The 22,633-nt window shown below is 49.5% G+C and overlaps 1 protein-coding gene across 3 annotated transcripts in view; it reads left to right on the top strand.

The window, feature by feature from the left end:
* LOC139276247 (uncharacterized) overlaps positions 1-14,146 on the top strand; it is a 144,977-nt gene extending 130,831 nt beyond the window's left edge. For all 3 annotated transcript variants that reach the window (XM_070893956.1, XM_070893953.1, XM_070893954.1), the window contains one exon: positions 11,122-14,146. In XM_070893956.1, the coding sequence (XP_070750057.1) occupies positions 11,122-11,306 (185 nt within the window). In that variant the 3' untranslated portion in view covers positions 11,307-14,146. The remainder of the gene's footprint in view (positions 1-11,121) is intronic.
* Positions 14,147-22,633: the final 8,487 nt, after the last annotated feature.

Here is a 22,633-nt window from a genome sequence, read left to right on the forward strand (position 1 = left end):
CTCTCTCCCCCCCAGTCACTCTCTCTCCCCCCCAGTCACTCTCTCTCCCCCCCAGTCACTCTCTCTCCCCCCCAGTCACTCTCTCTCCCCCCCAGTCACTCTCTCTCCCCCCCAGTCACTCTCTCTCCCCCCAGTCACTCTCTCTCCCCCCCAGTCACTCTCTCTCCCCCCCCAGTCACTCTCTCTCCCCCCAGTCACTCTCTCTCCCCCCCAGTCACTCTCTCTCCCCCCCAGTCACTCTCTCTCCCCCCCAGTCACTCTCTCTCCCCCCCAGTCACTCTCTCTCCCCCCCAGTCACTCTCTCTCCCCCCCAGTCACTCTCTCTCCCCCCCAGTCACTCTCTCTCCCCCCCAGTCACTCTCTCTCCCCCCAGTCACTCTCTCTCCCCCCCAGTCACTCTCTCTCCCCCCCAGTCACTCTCTCTCCCCCCCAGTCACTCTCTCTCCCCCCCAGTCACTCTCTCTCCCCCCCAGTCACTCTCTCTCCCCCCCAGTCACTCTCTCTCCCCCCCAGTCCTCTTCTCCCTCACTCTCTCTCCCCCCAGTCACTCTCTCTCCCCCCCAGTCACTCTCTCTCCCCCCCAGTCACTCTCTCTCCCCCCCAGTCACTCTCTCTCCCCCCCAGTCACTCTCTCTCCCCCCCAGTCACTCTCTCTCCCCCCCAGTCACTCTCTCTCCCCCCCAGTCACTCTCCCTCCCCCCCCAGTCACTCTCCCTCCCCCCCCAGTCACTCTCTCTCCCCCCCAGTCACTCTCTCTCCCCCCCAGTCACTCTCTCTCCCCCCCCAGTCACTCTCTCTCCCCCCCAGTCACTCTCTCTCCCCCCCCAGTCACTCTCTCTTCCCCCCCCAGTCACTCTCTCTCCCCCCCCCAGTCACTCTCTCTCCCCCCCCAGTCACTCTCTCTCCCTCCCCCCAGTCACTCTCTCTCCCCCCCCCAGTCACTCTCTCTCCCCCCCCAGTCACTCTCTCTCCCCCCCCAGTCACTCTCTCTCCCCCCCCAGTCACTCTCTCTCCCCCCCCCAGTCACTCTCTCTCCCCCCCCCAGTCACTCTCTCTCTCCCCCCAGTCTCTCTCTCTCCCCCCAGTCCCCCCAGTCTCTCTCTCTCCCCCCAGTCTCTCTCTCTCTCTCCCCACAGTCTCTCTCCCTCCCCAAGTCTCTCTCTCTCTCTCTCTATCTCTCTCCATCTCTCTCCCCACAGTCTCTCTCTCTCTCTCTCTCTCTCTCTCTCTCTCTCTCTCTCTCTCTCCCCCAGTCACTCTCTCTCCCCCCCAGTTACTCTCTCCCTCCCCCAGTCTCTCTCTCTCTCCCCCCAGTCTCTCTCTCTCCCCCCAGTCTCTCTCTCCCCCCAGTCTCTCTCTCTCCCCCCAGTCTCTCTCTCTCTCCCCAGTCTCTCTCTCTCCCCCCAGTCTCTCTCTCTCCCCCCAGTCTCTCTCTCTACCCCAGTCTCTCTCTCTCCCCCCAGTCTCTCTCTCTCTCCCCCCAGTCTCTCTCTCTCTCCCCCCAGTCTCTCTCTCTCTCCCCCCAGTCTCTCTCTCCCCCCAGTCTCTCTCTCTACCCCAGTCTCTCTCTCTCCCCCCAGTCTCTCTCTCTCCCCCCAGTCTCTCTCTCCCTCTCCCCCCAGTCTCTCTCTCTCTCCCTCTCCCCCCAGTCTCTCTCTCTCCCTCTCCCCCCAGTCTTTCTCTCTCTCCCTCTCCCCCCAGTCTCTCTCTCTCTCCCTCTCCCCCCAGTCTCTCTCTCTCTCCCTCTCCCCACAGTCTCTCTCTCTCTCCCTCTCCCCCCAATCTCTCTCTCTCCCTCTCCCCCCAGTCTCTCTCTCTCCCTCTTCCCCCAGTCTCTCTCTCTCCCTCTCCCCACTGTCACTCTCTCTCTCTCTCCCCACAGTCTTTCTCTCTCTCCCCACAGTCTCTCCCCGCAGTCTCTCTCTCTCTCCCCGCAGTCTCTCTCTCTCTCCCCGCAGTCTCTCTCTCTCTCTCTCTCTCTCCCCACAGTCTCTCTCTCTCTCCCCACAGTCTCTCTCTCTCTCTCTCTCCCCACAGTCTCTCTCTCTCCCCACAGTCTCTCTCTCTCCCCACAGTCTCTCTCTCTCCCCACAGTCTCTCTCTCTCTCTCTCTCCCCACAGTCTCTCTCTCTCTCCTCCAGTCACACTCTCTCTCTCTCTCTCTCTCGTTTCTCTCTCTCTCTCTCGTTTTTCTCTCTCTCTCTCTCTCTCTCTCCCCCCCCCAGTCTCTCGCTCTCTCTCTCTCTCCTCAGTCTCTCTCTCTCTCCCCACAGTCTCTCTCTCCCCACAGTCTCTCTCTCTCCCCACAGTCTCTCTCTCTCTCTCTCTCCTCACAGTCTCTCTCACCCCACAGTCTCTCGCTCTCTCCCCGCAGTCTCTCTCTCCCCGCAGTGTCTCTCTCTCTCCCCGCAGTCACTCTCTCTCCCCCCCAGTCACTCTCTCTCCCCCCCAGTCACTCTCTCTCCCCCCCAGTCACTCTCTCTCCCCCCCAGTCAATCTCTCTCCCCCCCAGTCACTCTCTCTCCCCCCCAGTCACTCTCTCTCCCCCCCAGTCACTCTCTCTCCCCCCCAGTCACTCTCTCTCCCCCCCAGTCACTCTCTCTCCCCCCCAGTCACTCTCTCTCCCCCCCAGTCACTCTCTCTCCCCCCCAGTCACTCTCTCTCCCCCCCAGTCACACTCTCTCCCCCCCCAGTCACACTCTCTCCCCCCCCAGTCACACTCTCTCCCCCCCCAGTCACACTCTCTCCCCCCCCAGTCACTCTCTCTCCCCCCCCAGTCACTCTCTCTCCCCCCCAGTCACTCTCTCTCCCCCCCAGTCACTCTCTCTCCCCCCCAGTCACTCTCTCTCCCCCCCAGTCACTCTCTCTCCCCCCCAGTCACTCTCTCTCCCCCCCAGTCACTCTCTCTCCCCCCCAGTCACTCTCTCTCCCCCCAGTCACTCTCTCTCCCCCCAAGTCACTCTCTCTCCCCCCCAGTCACTCTCTCTCCCCCCCAGTCACTCTCTCTCCCCCCCAGTCACTCTCTCTCCCCCCCAGTCACTCTCTCTCCCCCCCAGTCACTCTCTCTCCCCCCCAGTCACTCTCTCTCCCCCCCAGTCACTCTCTCTCCCCCCCAGTCACTCTCTCTCCCCCCCAGTCACTCTCTCTCCCCCCCAGTCACTCTCTCTCCCCCCCAGTCACTCTCTCTCCCCCCCAGTCACTCTCTCTCCCCCCCCCAGTCACTCTCTCTCCCCCCCAGTCACTCTCTCTCCCCCCCCAGTCACTCTCTCTCCCCCCCCAGTCACTCTCTCTCCCCCCCCAGTCACTCTCTCTCCCCCCCAGTCACTCTCTCTCCCCCCCAGTCACTCTCTCTCCCCCCCAGTCACTCTCTCTCCCCCCCCAGTCACTCTCTCTCCCCCCCCAGTCACTCTCTCTCCCCCCCCAGTCACTCTCTCTCCCCCCCCAGTCACTCTCTCTCCCCCCCCAGTCACTCTCTCTCCCCCCCCAGTCACTCTCCCTCCCCCCCCAGTCACTCTCTCTCCCCCCCCCAGTCACTCTCTCCCCCCCCCAGTCACTCTCTCTCCCCCCCCCAGTCACTCTCTCTCCCCCCCCAGTCACTCTCTCTCCCCCCCCAGTCACTCTCTCTCCCCCCCCAGTCACTCTCTCTCCCCCCCCAGTCACTCTCTCTCCCCCCCCCAGTCACTCTCTCTCTCCCCCCAGTCTCTCTCTCTCCCCCCAGTCCCCCTCTCTCCCCCCAGTCCCCCTCTCTCCCCCCAGTCTCTCTCTCTCTCTCCCCACAGTCTCTCTCCCTCCCCAAGTCTCTCTCTCTCTCTCTCTATCTCTCTCCATCTCTCTCCCCACAGTCTCTCTCTCTCTCTCTCTCCCCACAGTCTCTCTCTCTCTCTCTCTCTCTCTCTCTCTCTCCCCCAGTCACTCTCTCTCCCCCCCAGTTACTCTCTCCCTCCCCCAGTCTCTCTCTCTCTCCCCCCAGTCTCTCTCTCTCCCCCCAGTCTCTCTCTCCCCCCAGTCTCTCTCTCTCCCCCCAGTCTCTCTCTCTCCCCCCAGTCTCTCTCTCTCCCCCCAGTCTCTCTCTCTCCCCCCAGTCTCTCTCTCTCCCCCCAGTCTCTCTCTCTCCCCCCAGTCTCTCTCTCTACCCCAGTCTCTCTCTCTCCCCCCAGTCTCTCTCTCTCCCCCCAGTCTCTCTCTCTCTCCCCCCAGTCTCTCTCTCCCCCCAGTCTCTCTCTCTCCCCCAGTCTCTCTCTCTCCCCCCAGTCTCTCTCTCTCCCCCCAAGTCTCTCTCTCTCCCCCCAGTCTCTCTCTCTCCCCCCCAGTCTCTCTCTCTCCCCCCAGTCTCTCTCTCTTCCTCTCCCCCCAGTCTCTCTCTCTTCCTCTCCCCCCAGTCTCTCTCTCTCCCTCTCCCCCCAGTCTCTCTCTCCCTCTCCCCCCAGTCTCTCTCTCTCTCCCTCTCCCCCCAGTCTCTCTCTCTCCCTCTCCCCCCAGTCTCTCTCTCTCTCCCTCTCCCCCCAGTCTCTCTCTCTCTCCCTCTCCCCCCAGTCTCTCTCTCTCTCCCTCTCCCCACAGTCTCTCTCTCTCTCCCTCTCCCCCCAATCTCTCTCTCTCCCTCTCCCCCCAGTCTCTCTCTCTCCCTCTCCCCCCAGTCTCTCTCTCTCCCTCTTCCCCCAGTCTCTCTCTCTCCCTCTTCCCCCAGTCTCTCTCTCTCCCTCTCCCCACAGTCACTCTCTCTCTCTCTCCCCACAGTCTCTCTCTCTCTCCCCACAGTCTCTCCCCGCAGTCTCTCTCTCTCTCTCTCCCCACAGTCTCTCTCTCCCCCCCAGTCACTCTCTCTCCCCCCAGTCACTCTCTCTCCCCCCAGTCACTCTCTCTCCCCCCCAGTCACTCTCTCTCCCCCCCAGTCACTCTCTCTCCCCCCCAGTCACTCTCTCTCCCCCCCAGTCACTCTCTCTCCCCCCCAGTCACTCTCTCTCCCCCCCAGTCACTCTCTCTCCCCCCCAGTCACTCTCTCTCCCCCCTAGTCACTCTCTCTCCCCCCCAGTCACTCTCTCTCCCCCCCAGTCACTCTCTCTCCCCCCCAGTCACTCTCTCTCCCCCCCAGTCACTCTCTCTCCCCCCCAGTCACTCTCTCTCCCCCCCAGTCACTCTCTCTCCCCCCCAGTCACTCTCTCTCCCCCCCAGTCACTCTCTCTCCCCCCCAGTCACTCTCTCTCCCCCCCAGTCACTCTCTCTCCCCCCCAGTCACTCTCTCTCCCCCCCAGTCACTCTCTCTCCCCCCCAGTCACTCTCTCTCCCCCCCAGTCACTCTCTCTCCCCCCCAGTCACTCTCTCTCCCCCCCAGTCACTCTCTCTCCCCCCCAGTCTCTCTCTCTCCCCCAGTCTCTCTCTCTCCCCCAGTCTCTCTCTCTCCCCCAGTCTCTCTCTCTCCCCCCAGTCTCTCTCTCTCTCCCTCTCCCCCCAGTCTCTCTCTCTTCCTCTCCCCCCAGTCTCTCTCTCCCTCTTCCTCTCCCCCCAGTCTCTCTCTCCCTCTCCCTCTCCCCCCCAGTCTCTCTCTCTCTCCCTCTCCCCCCAGTCTCTCTCTCTCCCTCTCCCCCCAGTCTCTCTCTCTTCCTCTCCCCCAGTCTCTCTCTCTTCCTCTCCCCCCAGTCTCTCTCTCCCTCTCCCTCTCCCCCCAGTCTCTCTCTCCCTCTCCCTCTCCCCCCAGTCTCTCTCTCTCTCCCTCTCCCCCCAGTCTCTCTCTCTCCCTCTCCCCCCAGTCTCTCTCTCTCCCTCTCCCCCCAGTCTCACTCTCTCTCCCTCTCCCCCCAGTCTCTCTCTCTCCCTCTCCCCCCAGTCTCTCTCTCTCCCTCTCCCCCCAGTCTCTCTCTCTCCCTCTCCCCCCAGTCTCTCTCTCTCCCTCTCCCCCCAGTCTCTCTCTCTCCCTCTCCCCCCAGTCTCTCTCTCTCCCGCTCTCCCCAGTCTCTCTCTCCCGCTCTCCCCAGTCTCTCTCTCCCTCGCTCCCCAGTCTCTCTCTCTCTCTTTCTCTCTCTCTCCGCCCAGTCTCTCTCTCTCTCTTTCTCTCCGCCCAGTCTCGCTCTGTCTCTCTCTCTCCTCTCTCTCGCTCTCTCCAGTCTCTCTCTCTCCCTCGATCTCCCCAGTCTCACTCTCTCTCTCCCCAGTCTCTCTCTCTCTCACTCTCCCCAGTCTCTCTCTTTCACTCTCCCCAGTCTCTCTCTCTCTCTCTCTCTCTCTCTCTATCTCTCTCCCCAGTCTCTCTCTCGCTCTCTCCAGTCTCTCTCTCTCTCTCTCTCTCTCTCGCTCTCGATCTCTCCAATCTCTCTCTCTCTCTCTCGCTCTCTCGCTGTCCCCACTCCCCCTCTCTCCCCACTCTCCCTCTCTCCCCACACTCTCTCTCTCTCTCTACACTCTCTCTCTTTCTCTCTCTCTCTACCCACTCCCCCTCTCTCCACCCACTCCCCCTCTCTCCACCCACTCCCTCTCTCTCCCCACTCTCTCTCTCCCCACTCTCTCTCTCTCTCTCTCCCCCCACACTCTCTCTCCCGTCTCTCTCTCTCTCCCCACTCTCTCTCTCTTTCTCTCCAGTCGCTCTCTCTCTCTCTCTCTCTCCAGTCTCTCTCTCGTCTCTCTCTCTCTCACTCTCTCTCCAGCCTCTCTCTCTCTCTCTCTCTCTCCCGGGCAGTCTCTCTCTCTCTCTCACTCCTGCGCAGTCTGTCTCTGTCTCTGTCTCTCTCTCTCTCTCTGCCCCTCCCACACAGTCTCTCTCTCTCTCTCTCTCTGCCCCCCCTCCCCCCCAGCTCTCCCCTTTTGATGCTCTCTTCTCCCCGCAGCCAGTTCTCCCATGGAGCTGAAGAAAATATGTTTAAGCTGCAAGGCCACAACTGTTGAGTGATGCGCGGCTCTGGGATACCGCGCGTGCGCAGAAGGCCACATAGATGGTTGTGTGGATAACCTTACAGTTCGCATTCAGTACCTTGGGGCTCAGGGTCAGGCCTTTGGCGGGGTCTAGCGTGCAAGCAGTAAAATTGGTTTAGCGCCGTAACCCACTCCTGTGGGCCGAAAGAGTGAGCCTGTAATACGTGATTGAAAAGAGCGCCTGTGCGCTGAATCCTACGCCAGCAGGACTGCGTGGCCTGCAATGTCTGGTGCGTGACAACCTCGATGGAGTTGTGCGGCCGAGCAGCTTCGGGGGAACACTGGTGCTGACCAAACTGGTGCTTTATCCTGGACGGTGTCAAGGTTCTTGAGTATTGTTGCAGCTACACCCATTCAAGCAAGCGGAGAGTATTCCATCACACTCCTGACGTGTGCCTCGCGGGTGATGGAGAGGCTTTGGGGAGTCAGGAGGTGAAACACTTGTCAGAGAATACCCAGCCTTTGACATGCTCTAGTAGCCACAGCATTTGTGTGACTAGACCAGTTGAGTTTCCAGTCAGTGGTGACACCCAGGATGTTGAGGGTGGGAGATTCAGCCATGGTAATGCCGTTGAATGTCATGGGGAGGGAGGTGGTTAGGTTCTGTCTTGTTGGAAATTGTCATTGCTTGAAACTTGTATGGTGAGAATGTTACTTGCTACTTATCAGCCCAAGCCTGTATGTTGTCCTGGTCTTTCTGCAAGTAGGCATGGACTGCTTCATTATCTGAGGGATTGTGATGTGCAATCATCAGTAAACAGCCCACTTCTAACCTTATGATGGAGGGAAGGTCACTTATGAAGCAGCTTGGGTCTAGGATGCTGCCCTGGGGAACTTATCTGCAGTGATATCCTGGGGCTGAGATGATTAACCTCCAACACCCTTAACCATTTTCCTTTGTGCCAGATATTACTTGGTGAGGATGAGGTCCAGTAGGTTATCCTCGTGTTAATTCTCTTACTGCTTCCTGCAAGCCTAGTCTGTCAGCTATATTCTGCAGGACTTGGCCAGGTCAGTCAGTGGTGGTACTACCAAACCACTCTTGGTGATGGACATTGAAAGCTCCCACCCAGAGTACATTCTCTGCCCTTGCTGACCTCAGTACTTCTTCCAAGTGCTGTTTGGTATAGATGAGTACCGATTCATCAGCTGAAAGAGGACAGTAGTTGGTAATCAGTTGGAGGTATCTGTGCCCATGTTTGACCTGAAGTTTTGGGGTCCAGAGTCAATTTTGAGGACTCCCAGGGGCCATTCCCCTCCTGAACTGTATAACACTGTGCCTCAACCTTTGGTGGATCTGTCATGCCGGTGGATCAGAACATATCCAAGAATGGCGATGGAGGAGTCTAGGATGTTAACTGATATTCATGTGCACAGAATCATATCTTTGTCAGGCTGTTACTTGGCTAGTCTATGGGACAGCTCACCAAACCTTGGCACCAGTCCCCAGATGTTAGTGAGGGATACATTGCAGGATCAACTGGGAGGGTGTGCCTTTGTCGTGTCCTAATTTGATGCCTAGGTTGCAGCCGAATGGTTAGTCTGGTTTCATTATTCATCGTAGCGGTTTGATACCACTGAGTGGAATGTTAGGCCATCTCAGAAGGCAGTTAAGAGTCAACCATGTTGGTGTGGGTCTGGAATCACATATAGGCCAGGCTGAGTAAGGACGTAAGGGGCTGAAATTGCCCTCCGACCAAAACGGGGCGCACTCACTATTTTGTTTGTTGATTTATCACCCCAATCATTGGGGCAGTGTGGTGATCGATTTTGCCTTCCTTTTGATGTTTCTTCTGGCAGGGTGGTGTTTTGGGCAGCGGCGGGGCGGAAGTCGGTTGGGAGCGGACGAAAGTCGGGTGGTGTCATGAGCTCCGCGCAGACCATGTCAGCATGGTGCTTATGACATCAGCACGATGTGGACGTGCTGCGTCACGCTGATACGTCACATCGCTCCCCTTCAGTTAAAGGGGGAGGGCCACTGCGAGCTCTGCAAACACTTTAGTGGCGCCCACTGGGCCACCAGGGAATGCTTCGGCTGGGCCAGAGATCCAGTACCTAAGGGGGTGCGGGTTGCCTGTTGGTGGCCCGGCCGAATCCGCGGCTGACACTGTTGGGCCGACTTCGGAGTCGGCTGACACTTAAAATAAAATGGCGGCCACGGTGGTGCGCCCTCCCCTTTAAGGGCGGACGCGCCGCCCAACCACTAGCAGCTTCCCACCTGGAGAAAGCTGTCGGGAGCTGATCTGCTCCCGTGGGGCAATTTCCCACGCGGGGTGGAAAGGGGTTGCCGCGGTCGGTAAGGGGTCGGCGCGTGCCCGATGGGGCAGAAACACGAGCGGGGCGGTATCCTACACTGCCACAAAGTGGGAGGAGGGCAATTTCCAAAATATTGGCCCCTCCACCCCGACTGAGCAGTAGCTTCTTACCACCCGTTACTGCCTCTTTGAGGCAACAACTGAGTTACCTTCATCAGTTCTGTAAAATGTGATTTCTAGCTCAACCATGCTAGTTCTGATGAACAGACACACATGAAGCAGTAACCTTATGGGCTGGATTTTCGGTTCGCTTGCGCCTCAGTTAGCGCCCGGAGAGGCGGTAAAGGGTGTTTCTCGGCATAACGGTGGGCATCCAGCTTTTACCACCCAGCCAGAAAATTTGGCGCAAAAACTTACCACCCCACCCTCTAGTTTCACTGAGATCATGACGTCAATTGTCGTGCAACATTCCGCTAGCGCCCGGATGCAAAATTCGGCCCCAATGCCTCATTCGACGCCCACTCCAGGAAATGCCTGAAAAACCAGCCGTTCCCAGGGTGCAGCAGGCGGTATTTGCCGTGTACTTAAATGGTGAGATGAGGATCCTGCATTGCAGGTCACATTGACTGCAACGGTTGCGCGCAGCACGCTGCGTGAAGTTCCGACTTGAAAGTGGCAGTTTTATCTTCCATTACAGTATCCTAACAACGCAATTGAGAGAATTTAATGGGGGCATCACTAGTTCGCCAGCATTTCATGCGCCACGCTATTTATTGCCAGGCGGCGTCAAGCTAGAAGAATGGCTCTGGGCCATGTCGGCCCACGTCTGGGGAGAAGGGCTTCTCCCCCCCCCCCCCCCCCCCACCATTGGGTTTACAGGCACCAACGCTCAAACCTCCAGCTTTCTGAGGAGCAGTGTGTGAGAAGACTGTGTTTCTGAAAGGAAGTGCTTACAGAGATATGTCATCTCATACAGGCAGACCAATGCCTGCACCGCTCCGGAGGCAGCCTTCAATACTCTCCTCAACAGATTTCCGAATTCATTGTGATGTGCTGCATGTTGCACAACTTGGCCATCATGAGGGACCAGGCACTGCCAATGGGGATTGCAGGACCACCTCAGGAGAAGGAGGAGGATGATGACGAGCCTGGCGAATCCCCCATTGGATAGCCACACCATCCACAGGGGAGGCAGTGTGGCGATGCGGCTGGACCAAGAGTCACATGTCGCCAGCTCATAATAGAGGAAACTGAGGGATGGAGCTAATACTGGACACGCTATGTGCCCCCATAAAGGCACATCTCCGGTGAATGTTGGAATGATACACAAGACATCAATGGCAACTGATCAAACAGACATTTCACTACAAAAAAAAGTAACAGACACTCCCCCCATAGACAATAGACAACGTTATGTTGCAGGGCAACATGAGGTGTATTAAATCAAAGAAACTATTTACAAGCGTATTCAACAAAAATCAAGGCATCTGTACAGTCTTGTCCTGCACATTATTCTGACTTATTTAATGCCGCGATTCTCAGCTGGGGTTTAAAAACTTCCTTGTGTAACACCTGACTTTGCACCCCCGATCATGGAACCTCATTTTTTGGCGAAATTTGCAGCCCTGAAATCTCAAAAGCCGAAAATCCAGCCCAATCCCTCCAGCTGTTGATCGAACTGCTGTGCATTGCAATGAGTTTCAGTTTTACTTCAAATTTCCAGCAATTATGTTTTACCTTCTATCTCCCTTCAAAGCCTTCGCTAGATGTTATTCTGATGTTTTGTGTGGGTATACTATGATTTCCGCAATCTTCTCCATCAACCTTTCTCAAATTCATTTATATCTTTCTTTAATCATTTTAAGATGCCTGAACAACACAGGACCTTTCAGAATTATTTTTTTAAAACCAGTCATTTATCGTATAGAAACGTAATTCTGACTAGTTTCCATTTTTCCCACAGAATTTCTAGCGGATTGCTTCCCAAGTTTTGACCTGGCTGAGGACGGTAAAGACTGGAAAGTGTGCGTTGATGCAATTAATGGCGTCATTCGTTGTCTCAGATATGAACTTAAGAAGACGTCCCAAGGAAGGTCATTCCTTAAACATTATTCATCGCCATTCAAGGACCAAACAGGATTGGAATGATATGTGGGGCAAATGTGTGCTGGCTCTAGTTACGTGGTCATATGTGCGTATCAAGCATTAATTGTGTACAATTTTGTGGTGGAAGGAAAATATGGAAGAGTTAACGTGAGGAGTATTAAAGTGGACATCCCATTGTTATCTAAAAGATGGTTTCATTTACTGTTTTGCCAGTTGTGTTATACACAGAATGTTACAAAGTTGTCACTCAGGTTTCAGTAAAGAGCTTTGATGAATGATGCAATGGTGACATTTTCATACCATGTTCAGTTTACCTGTGAAAAACATCCATCTACATAATAACAGATCTCATTTGAAACGGAGACTGGTACAGTCGCAACACTGTGTTAAGCAGTCACTTGCCTCCTTTCACATGAAAGTGGAAGATGCTCATAGAATCATTGAATGATTATAGCACAGAAGGTCGTCATCTGGCCCGTCGAGCCTGTGCCAGCTCTCTGCAAGTGCACTTCAGCTAGTCCCACTCCCCGCCCTATCCCCGTGACCCTGCAAATTTTTTTCCTTCAAGTATTTGAGCCACAATTGAATCTGCCTGCACCATTCCAAGGATCCCACTGCTATGGAACCCACCCTACAACCTAACTAAGTGGATTCCGCACCAGAACAGTTGGTGGCTTTGCACTATGTAGTCTGAGGGAGTCCAATACCCATATATGCTTCCATAGCAATAACATGGTGGATATCTGCACTATCACTAAGCACATGGTATCATCAATGGGGATCGCAGTTATGTGGCTGCAAGCACAGTGGAAGCATCATTCATGAAAGTTTCATGGCTGCTATATTTCTTGAAGTTTGGACTCCAAAACATCAATGGGCCAATTTTAACCCTACTCGTCTGGCAGAAACCAGATAGGCGGGCAGTTAAAATCACCCAGGGGTTATTTACTTGCAGGAAAGCCACCAGAATCCCAATGTCTGCAATGTTAACCTGCACTCCTGAACAAGTGCTGGCTGGTCGGTCTTTAATATGCCTTTAATATGATGTCACCGGTGCCCGACTGCAATTTTAACCCTGAGTAGGGGAGTCGCTGCAGTTTTCCTACCAGGCTGAGCCAGGTCAGAAAAAGATCATCCCCAGAAGAGGCTAATGAAGGTAAGATTTATTTTCTCAATGAAAGCTTAGACCTCCCTTGCCGTGGACACCTCCCCGCCCCCCCCCCCCATCCCCCATCCCCCACATTTCCCAAGATTGAGACCCCGCAAGATGCCCTGGATCCCGATCCCTTAAACCTACCTTGTGTCAGCAGGGAGTAAAATGAATCGAGCCTCATTTCTGCAGCAGCAAATGAGTTTCCAACTCAACTCACCATCCACCTGCCAAAACTCACCCGGAGTTAAAATCGTGGCCCCAGCCATTGCCAGCTGTAACTCACAAGGAGAACAATTACAGGCAATAAGGCAGGATATTCAGAGAATTCATGGATGTTCACTTCTGTGCCCAGGCAGACCAAAGAGTATGATGAGATGGTGGTGTATTTGTGAACTAGCATATGAGCAGTTAATTGATACATGTTAGTGGCACTGCATGTGTCAGTAGGTGTGTCTGAAAGTAATGAGCCCACACTGATGCTGGTCCATTACGGTTCATTGCAGATAAAGCCTTGGCTCAGTGGTAGCACTCACCTCTCAGTCAGAAGGTTGTGGGTTCAAGTCCCACTCCAGAGACTTGAGCACACAATTTAGGCTGACACTCCAGTGCAGTACAAAGGGAGTGCTGCACTGTCAGAGGTGCCATCTTTCAGATGAGAAGTTAAACCAAGTTAAGCTTGCCCTCTCGGCACTGTTTCGAAGAAGAGAGCAGGGGAGTTCTCCCCGGTATCCTGGCCAATATTTATCCCTCAACCAACACCTAAAACAGATTAACTGGTCAAATTGCTTTACTGTTGTTCATGGGACCTTGCTGTCTGCAAATTGGCTGTCGCATTTTCTACTTTACAACAGTGACCACACTTCAAAAGTACTTAATTGGCTGGAAAGTGCTTTGGGATGTCTTGAGGTCATGCAAGGCACTATATAGAATCATAGAATAATACAGCGTAGAAGGAAACTTTTGGGCTCTCGTGCTTGCACCAGCTCTTTGAAAGAGCTATCCAGTGAGTCCCACTCCCCTGCTCCTCCTCTGTAGCCCTGTAAAATAAATTTCCTTCAAGTATTTATTCAGTTTCTTTTTGAAAGTTACTATTGAATCTGCTTTCACCACTCTTTTTTTAGGCAGTGCATTACAGATCACAACAACTTTAAATGCAAGTTTTTCTTTTTTCCTTTCTTGTAAGGATAGCTGGCCCTCTGTTTTGCCTGTAGTTCACAAGTTGGCCATGCAGCCAGTTATCAGTCTTTCCCAAAGATGGAATTACCTGAAATCTACCATTTTTTACTCTTTCTTACATTTTTTTAATTAAAATTTATTTTGCCTATGTTTTCTTTCATTTTCTTATTTCTTTATACACAGGCGTATTCCTGTATTTTTCAATGTTAATGGCGTAATTCCAGTATGTTTGCACTTTTGTGGCACTCCCATATTTTTTATTATAGACTTAACTGTTCGCCTGTGTATTCCACTCACTCGAATGTAACCCAACTCACATTTAGGTTTTTTAAGAAATTAATGAGGCTGAAAAGAAAACCTTGTATGTATTGTACAGAAGCCACAGATGGTCAAGGACTGGATTAGTAAGGTATAAGGTCACCTGTTGTTTATGGGCCTGTGTGCACTGAAGTTACAGCCCAAAAAAGACCCTGTTGGATAGTATATTACGTCTAGAATGCAGTAAGGCTCTTTTATAATTAAATCTTATTTGCCATGTCAAAATACAACAATATCAAGAGTTTCAGTTTACTGGCAGCTGACTGATTAACCTTCACTCGAAGTATCAGCCAGACATTGAATTACAAGCAGACAAAGAAGGCCGAGCTGGATAAACATTTACAGAGTAAGGTAACTTTTAACTCCAGGCAGCTGAAGAGAAAGGCACATTTGATGAAATATGTGTTGCAGCAAGTTTAACAAATGAGTTGTCTCAGAAAGATGACGCCGGTAACAAAAGAAAAGCTGATCGAAGAATGGTTGAAAAATAACTTCAGGGAAGAAAAGAAACAAAGAACCTCTAAATGTAAATCTAAACACTGAAGTTGACCAGAGAGATATTGATGTATGGTTCTGTGAGCAGGCTTTTCCTAGACTATTTGTGAATAGTACTGGTGATTTCATTATAATGGGATTTTTCATTCTATTCACTGACGTAGTAAAGAGTTTGACTTGATCTAGGTGTTAGAGCGAGCACACAAGCTAACTCTGCACTGGCTTGATGTTAATTGAGGTGTTAACTTTAACCTATACTCTTAAACTTGCTTTTGGGAGTAAATATTTCTGTCTCAATTCAACCTTTTTTTTGTTAAGGAATAGTTAACATGAAATGCATAAATTTATTCAGAATTCACTGACTGCCTACATTGTGTTAATTTCTCCCATTTAAAGCTGGCACTAAAACAATAGAATAAGCCTGCGAAGATCTAGTGGTGAGCAGAGCAGAAGATATTGGCTAAACAATCAGCCTTCCAATGAACTCTGGAGCATGGGTGTTGCATCAGGTCTGACAATGCTAGGTACTTGGGAGGAGCAGCAACAGACACGAAACTTGGAAGTATAGTAAGCAGTGAGGAAGATAGTAATAGACATCAAGATGACATATACGGGCTGGTGGAATGGGCGGACATATGGCAGATGAAATTCCACGCAGAGAAGTGTGAAGTGATGCATTTTGGTAGGAGGAATGAGGAGAAGACCAGAGACCTTGGGCTGTGTGTGCACAAATCTTTGAAGGTGGCAGGTCATAGGCAGTCCCTCAGAGTTGAGGATGACTTGCTTTCACTCTAAAAGTAGTTCTCAGGTGACTGAGGAATCCAATGCAGGACCTACAGTCTCTGTCACAGGTGGGCAGACAGTAGTTGAAGGAAAGGGTGGGTGGGAAGCCTGGGTTGACGCACGCTCATTCTGCTGTCTACGCTTGGTTCTCGGCGATGGGACACGAGGTGATAGGACTCATTACTACTGGATGCAACATGAGTACCACGAATGTGTCACTATCTGGGAGCGAGTTCCTAAGTGTTAGAAACAGTTGGAATGGGTGAGGGCGGGGGGGGGGGGGGGGGGGGTGCCATTTATTAGATAAACTGAATAGATTAATCCAAGTTATATAGGTTCGGACGTCGGGGATAAATCAACTTGTTGGCTTTATTAATATCGACACAAAGTACAAGCAAGTTATACGTCTATACTTACGAGTAAGATAGCCACCAGAGTCTGCAAACTTATAAGAACATAGGAAATAGGAGCAGGAGTTGGCCATGGAGCCCTTTGAGCTGTTATGTTCAATAAAATCATGGCTAATCTACTAGTGTATCTCAACTCCACTTTCCCACCCAATCCCCATATCCCTTAATGTCCAAGAATCTATCACTCTCAGTCTTTAATATACTCAACACCAGAGCATCCACAGCACTCTGGGGTAGAGAATTCCTCTAAGTGAAGACATTACTCATCTCCGTTCTAAATGGTTGACCCTTATCTAGAGACTATGACCCCTAGTTCCAGGCTGCCCAGCCAGAGGAAACAGCCTCTCATCATCTACCCTGTCAAGCCCAATAAGAATTTTACACGTTTCAATGAGATCAACTTTCATTCTTCCAAACAAGACCATTCTACTCTACATCTCGTCCCAGTGAATCTTTGTTGCATCCCCTCTAAGGGAATTATATCCTTCCTTAGATAAGGAGACCAAAATGTTCACAATACTCCAGGTGTGGTCTTACCAAAGCCCAATATAATTGCAGCAAGACTTCCTTACTCTTAGCCTTTGTTGCAAGGTTGGAGGATAACAAATCCAGGTGAGTTTTCAGAACAGAATACCACAGAATTACTGAATGTGAAATTATTACACCTAGGTGGACAATTTTGAGATTATTGCCATGTGACCTTGTCATTTTTAAAAACTTGTTCTGGGATGTGAGCGTCACTGGCAAGGCCAGCATTTATTGCCCACCCCTAATTGCCCTTGAGAAGGTGGTGGTGAGCAGCCACCTTGAACTGCTGCAGTCCTCCCACTGTGCTGTTTGGGATTTTGACCCAGCGATGATGAAGGAATGGCAATATATTTCTAATTCAGGATAGTGTATAACTTGGAGAGGAACTTGCAGGTGATGGTGCTCCCATTCGCCTGCTGCCCTTGACCTTGTCTACAAATATCCCCACTTCTGACCTTATTAGTAGATGTATATGAGATGTAAATTGGCTAGAATAGACTGGCAAGTGATACTTAAAAAGGTTGATGGTGGGTAGGCAATGGCAAACATTCAAAGATCACATGGATGAACTTCAACAATTGTACATCCCTGTCTGGAGTAAAAATAAAACGGGGAAGGTGGCTCAACAGTGGCTAACAAGGGAAATTAAGGATAGTATTAAATTCAAGAAGAGGCATATAAATTGGCCAGAAAAAGCTGCAAACCTGAGGACTGGGAGAATTTTATAATACAGCAGAGGAGGACAAAGGTTTAATTAGGAGGGAGAAAATAGAGTATGAGAGGAAGTTTGCTGGGAACATAAAAACTGACTGCAAAAGCTTCTATAGATATGTGAAGAGAAAAGGATTAGTGAAAACAAACGTATGTCCTTGCTGTCAGATTCAGGTGAATTTATAATGGGGAACAAAGAAATGGCAGACCACTTAAACAAATACTTTGGTTCTGTCTTCACGAAGGACGCCACAAATAACCTTCCGGAAATACTAAGGGACCGAGGGTCTAATGAGATGGAGGAACTGAAGGAAATCCTTATTAGGTGGGAAATTGTGTTGGGGAAATTGATGGGATTGAAGGCCAATAAATCCCCGGGGCCTGATAGTCTGCATCCCAGAGTAGTTAAGGAAGTAGCCCTAGAAATAGTGGATGCATTGGTGATCATTTTCCAACAGTCTATCGACTCTGGATTGGTTCCTATGGACTGGAGAGTAGCTAATGTAACACCACTTTTTAAGAAAGAAGGGAGAGAGAAAACGGGTAATTATAGACCAGTTAGCCTGACATCAGTCGTGGGGAAAATGTTGGAATCAATTATTAAAGATGAAATAGCGGCACATTTGGAAAGCAGTGACGGGATCGGTCCAAGTCAGCATGGATTTATGAAAGGGAAATCCTGCTTGACAAATCTAGAATTTTTTGAGGATGTAACTAGTACAGTGGACAAGGGAGAACCAGTGGATGTGGTGTATTTGGACTTTCAAAAGGCTTTTGACAAGGTCTCACACAAGAGATTGGTGTGCAAAATTAAAGCACATGGTATTGGGGGTAATGTACTGACGTGGATAGAGAACTGGTTGGCAAACAGGAGGCAGAGAGTTGGGATAAACGGGTCCTTTTCAGAATGGCAGGCAGTGACTAGTGGGGTGCCACAGGGCTTAGTGCTGGGACTCCAGCTATTTACAATATACATTAATGATTTGGATGAGGGAATTGAGTGTAATATCTCCAAGTTTGCAGATGACACTAAGTTGGGTGGTGGTGTGAGCTGTGAGGAGGATGCTAAAAGGCTGCAGGGTGACTTAGACAGGTTAGGTGAGTGGGCAAACAAGTGGCAGATGCAGTATAATGTGGATAAATGTGAGGTTATCCACTTTGGTGGCAAAAACACGAAGGCAGAATATTATCTGAATGGCGGCAGATTAGGAAAAGGGAAGGTGCAACGAGACCTGGGTGTCATGGTACATCAGTCACTGAAAGTTGGCATGCAGGTGAAGAAGGCAAATGGTACATTGGCCTTCATACCTAGGGGATTTGAGTATAGGAGCAGGGAGGTCTTACTGCAGTTGTACAGGGCCTTGGTGAGTCCTCACCTGGAATATTGTGTTCAGTTTTGGTCTCCTAATCTGAGGAAGGATGTTCTTGCTATTGAGGGAGTGCAGTGAAGGTTCACCAGACTGATTCCCGGGATGGCTGGACTGACATATGAGGAGAGACTGGATCGACTGGGCCTGCATTCATTGGAGTTTAGAAGGATGAGAGGGGATCTCATAGAAACATAAAATTCTGACGGGACTGGACAGGTTAGATGCGGGAAGAATGTTTCCGATGTTGGGGAAGTCCAGAACCAGGGGACATAGTGTAAGGATAAGGGATAGGCCATTTAGGACTGAGAGGAGAAGAAACTTCTTCACTGAGTTGTTAACCTGTGGAATTCCCTACCGCAGAGAGTTGTTGATGCCAGTTCATTGGATATATTCAAGAGGGAGTTAGATATGGCCCTTACGGCTGAAGGGATCAAGGGGTATGGAGAGAAAGCAGGAAAGTGTACTGAGGTGAATGATCAGCCATGATCTTATTGAATGGTGGTGCAGGCTCAAAGGGCTGAATGGCCTCCTACTGCACCTATTTTCTATGTTTCTATATGTAGCACTACATACACATCATTCTTACTACAATGTGGGTGTTGATTATGCAGAAGATAACATTTTGTACGGTTATAAACATCACACCTTAACAGAATTATAACAGCTGAAACCTAAACATGTTGGCTCCAAACTAGCTATAATTCTTACACAAACCCTTTCATGCTTCTTAAATTGCATTAAGCCAACACTTCCTGCTGACTTAGCATTCCCCTATGGAATCCTAACAACCCAATCTAAACCATGTGTTAGCCTCTATCACACACAACACATTCTCATATTCTAATATTAATACTGACCTGTATTATATTATACACTATCCTACACCGTCAAAAAAAGCACCATAGCCAAGTTCGAGGCCATGACTGTGGAACCACCGATAAGTTCTTCAAAACACTAATGGCACTTTTACTATCCAAGTAAAAGCACATAAATGCTTTAAAGAATTTAAAGCCAGTTCCCAGGTCACAGTGGGAATGTAGTAGCCATGATCTTTGATTCCAGGGATGAGGGACTTCAGTTATGTGAATAGATTGGAGAAACTGGGGTTGTTCTCCTAAGAGCAGAGAAGGTTGAGAGGAGATTTGATAGAGGTGTTCAAAATCACGACGGGTCTCGACAGAGTAGGTGGAGAGAAATGGTTCCCATTGGTAGAAGGGTTGAGAACCAGAGGGCACAGATTTAAGGTGATTGGTAAACAAACCAAAGGTGACATGAGGGAAAACTGTTTTACGCAGCGAGTGGTTAGGATCTGCAATGCACTGCCTGATAGGATGGAGGAGGCAGACTCAATCATGGCTTTGAAAAGGGAATTGGATAGGTAGCTGAAGGAAAAAAAATTGCAGGGCTATGGGGAAAGGGAGGTGGGGTGGGACTAGCTGAAGTGCTCTTCCAGACAGCTTGTCGGGCCGAATGGCCTCCGATGCTGTAACCATTCTATGATTCAATGAGTTGGTTAGAAGTGGGGAGCAGGGAGAAAATTCATAAGCACTTGGGGCGGGGGGAATTGGCAGGGGGCGTTAGCAGGAAGGGGTAGATTTAGGTCGGAGCGGAAAGAAGCATCAGGAAGCAGTGAGGGAAGGGAAGACATGGGCATTTGAGGCTGAGGGATAAAGCAGCGGGAAGTTGCAGGAGGGAGTATAAACACAGGCTCCTGATACAAGAGAAACCTTTTCGATAATCCCACCTCATTGGTGGAAAAGGCTTATTCCCTGCCATAACCTGGAACCTCACCACCCAGGAACCCCTTCTGAGTGTTCACACACCAGGTACCTGTCTACGCAAGCCTTCCACATTCACCAGTGCTCCCACATTCTATGACCATCCTCTCGCACCTACTACACCTTGCCACTTACTGTGGAGTCAGAGCTGGGAAGACTCATTGGGAAGTAAGTATATAGGTACGTTTACGTGCAACAGGTAGGCATAGCAGAAATAGCATGATGAAGAATTGTTCGGGAAATATGTCATTTACAGGCAGCACTCTCTATACAAAGACTTGTACTATTTTACAGATATAATAAACGATAGAGATGGCAGAATTATATTAACTCACTGAGTGATGTAGCACTACATGGCTCACAGTATAAAATTAATGAATCAGAATAGAATCATACAGAACAGAAGGAGGCCATTTGACCCATCGTGCCTTTGAAAGAGCTATCCAATTAGTCCCACTTCCTTGCTGCTTCCTCCATGGACCTGCAAATTTTTCCTTTTCAAATATATATCCAGTTCCCTTTTGAAATTTACTATTAAAACTGCTTTCACCACCCTTTCAGGCAGTGCATTCCAGGTCAAATAACTGGCATAAAAATTTCTCATCTCCCTGTTTTATTTGCTAGTTACCTTACTTCCCTGTCCTCTGGTTACCGACCCTCCGGCCACTGAAAACAGTTTCTCCTTATTTACTCTCAAAACCGTTCATCATTTTGAACATCTCTATTAAATCTCCAGGGACTTGAGCACAAAAATCTAGGCTGACACTCCAGTGTTATATTATGTAAAGAGAAGTTTTGAATTGTGATTTATAAGTACACAGGAACATTCGGTACAGGAGTCGGCCATTCAGCCCCTTGGGTCTGCTCCGTTTTTCAATTAGATCTGTTGATCCGCATCTCAACTCCATTTTCCCACCTTTGCTCCCTATCTCTTGATACCCTTCCCTAACTAAAATCTATTGACGTCAATCTTGAAAGTTCCAATTGTCCCATCGTCTACAGTTTTTTTGGGGCGTGGGGGAGAGTTACAAGTAGAAAATGTGCAATCGGAGTGGAGTTAAAATCAATTTTTCATATCGAGACTTAAAAATATACAGAGCACGAGACATACAACCAGAACTACCTATACTTTTTAATATAACTATTTACAGAGCATGCCTAAAAAATACAGGAATACTCCTGCAATGCTGTCCATTTTAAAAATTTGGTATATTTGTATTAAAAAGTGATGGTATTCTAAATTGTGACTTTTCTGGTATGCAATGTTTGTGACATTAGGAGACATTTTTGATGTGTGTCTATCTCTGAAAATATGCAAAATATTGCTTTGAAAATGTCCATGCTGGCAATACATTCAATCTTTTTAAAAACTTCAGAACTTTTTTTATGAGATGAAGTGGGTGTTTTTTTAGATACAGTATTCCTTTCTGTGAGGCTCCCTTTGGGAGCCATCCAAAAAACCATATGGTGCATGTTATAAAAAGGCTGTTTTGTATATTTCCTTCATTTTCAGGGTGTCATTAACAATGTGTTTTTTATATCAGAGGCTGGTTTAGTGGAGAAGGGAAGGTTACCACAGAAGGTCAGCTTTGACACATAAAATGAAAGTTGAGCATATAACAGCACAGAATGTTTTTCCTATTTGTTTCAACCAGAGATTATAAATGCTTTTAGATTATGCTTAGAAATATGTCATTTTAACCTCCAATATTATTGTTTGCAATTTCAGTTGCTGAGAATAAATATAGTTTTAAACAATGTTTGGATTTGGAAGATAGCTGCTTGGCCTTGTGTTTCGCACTAATACCTGCTCTTTATTTCATGTCTACTATATGGGCTGTCCAAAGTGGTGTTTCTATAAAATTGAATGCCACTGCACGAAATTGGTTTAGTTTTTTTTAACCCTTGCTCCAGTTATTCATAGATAATTGAGAGAAGCTGTAAAACTTGCCAGCATCAGCCATTCAAGTAAATCCCAATATTACTTCTGGCCTGATCAAATGTTATCACAGCCGGAACTGACTCTAGTACCTTTCTTCATGACATAATGCTGGAAAAGCCACCAAAGAAAATATAAAAACCAGCAAAGAGGGAATAAGTGACTTTATTTCCTGACATTATGCAGAGTGAAACAACCTGGATTGTGCTTGAAGCAACAACGCAATTGTGAACTGGGATGACATTGATAAACTGTATAAGATTTGCTCTCATGGTTTACGACAATCTCAACCCTTTGTGTTACCACCCTCTAATAGCTTTAGATGGAGACAATAGCCAATCATAAAAACATTAACATTTATTTCACTAAAACTTTAACTAATCACATCCCTGAAAAAAATAATTTAAGTCATTTTAAAGTCCTTTAATTGACCATGTTGCTTTGTCATATACCCTTAAAATTACATTTATAACATAATGAACACATGAAAAATTTTAGCAATCAAAAAAAATCATGAACTAATTAATAAAAAAGGTATAATCTCTGGTTAAAACAGATAAAACATTCTGTGTGTTTATATAGCGCCATTCACGACCACCAGACGTCTCAAAGTGTTTTACAGCCAATGAAGTACTTTTGGAGTGTAGTCACTGTTGTAATGTGGGAATAATAAGCTTATCCATCTTCTAACAACTAAAACAACTTTAG

This window comes from Pristiophorus japonicus, chromosome 11, assembly GCF_044704955.1.
Source record: "Pristiophorus japonicus isolate sPriJap1 chromosome 11, sPriJap1.hap1, whole genome shotgun sequence".
Classification (NCBI taxonomy): domain Eukaryota; kingdom Metazoa; phylum Chordata; class Chondrichthyes; family Pristiophoridae; genus Pristiophorus; species Pristiophorus japonicus.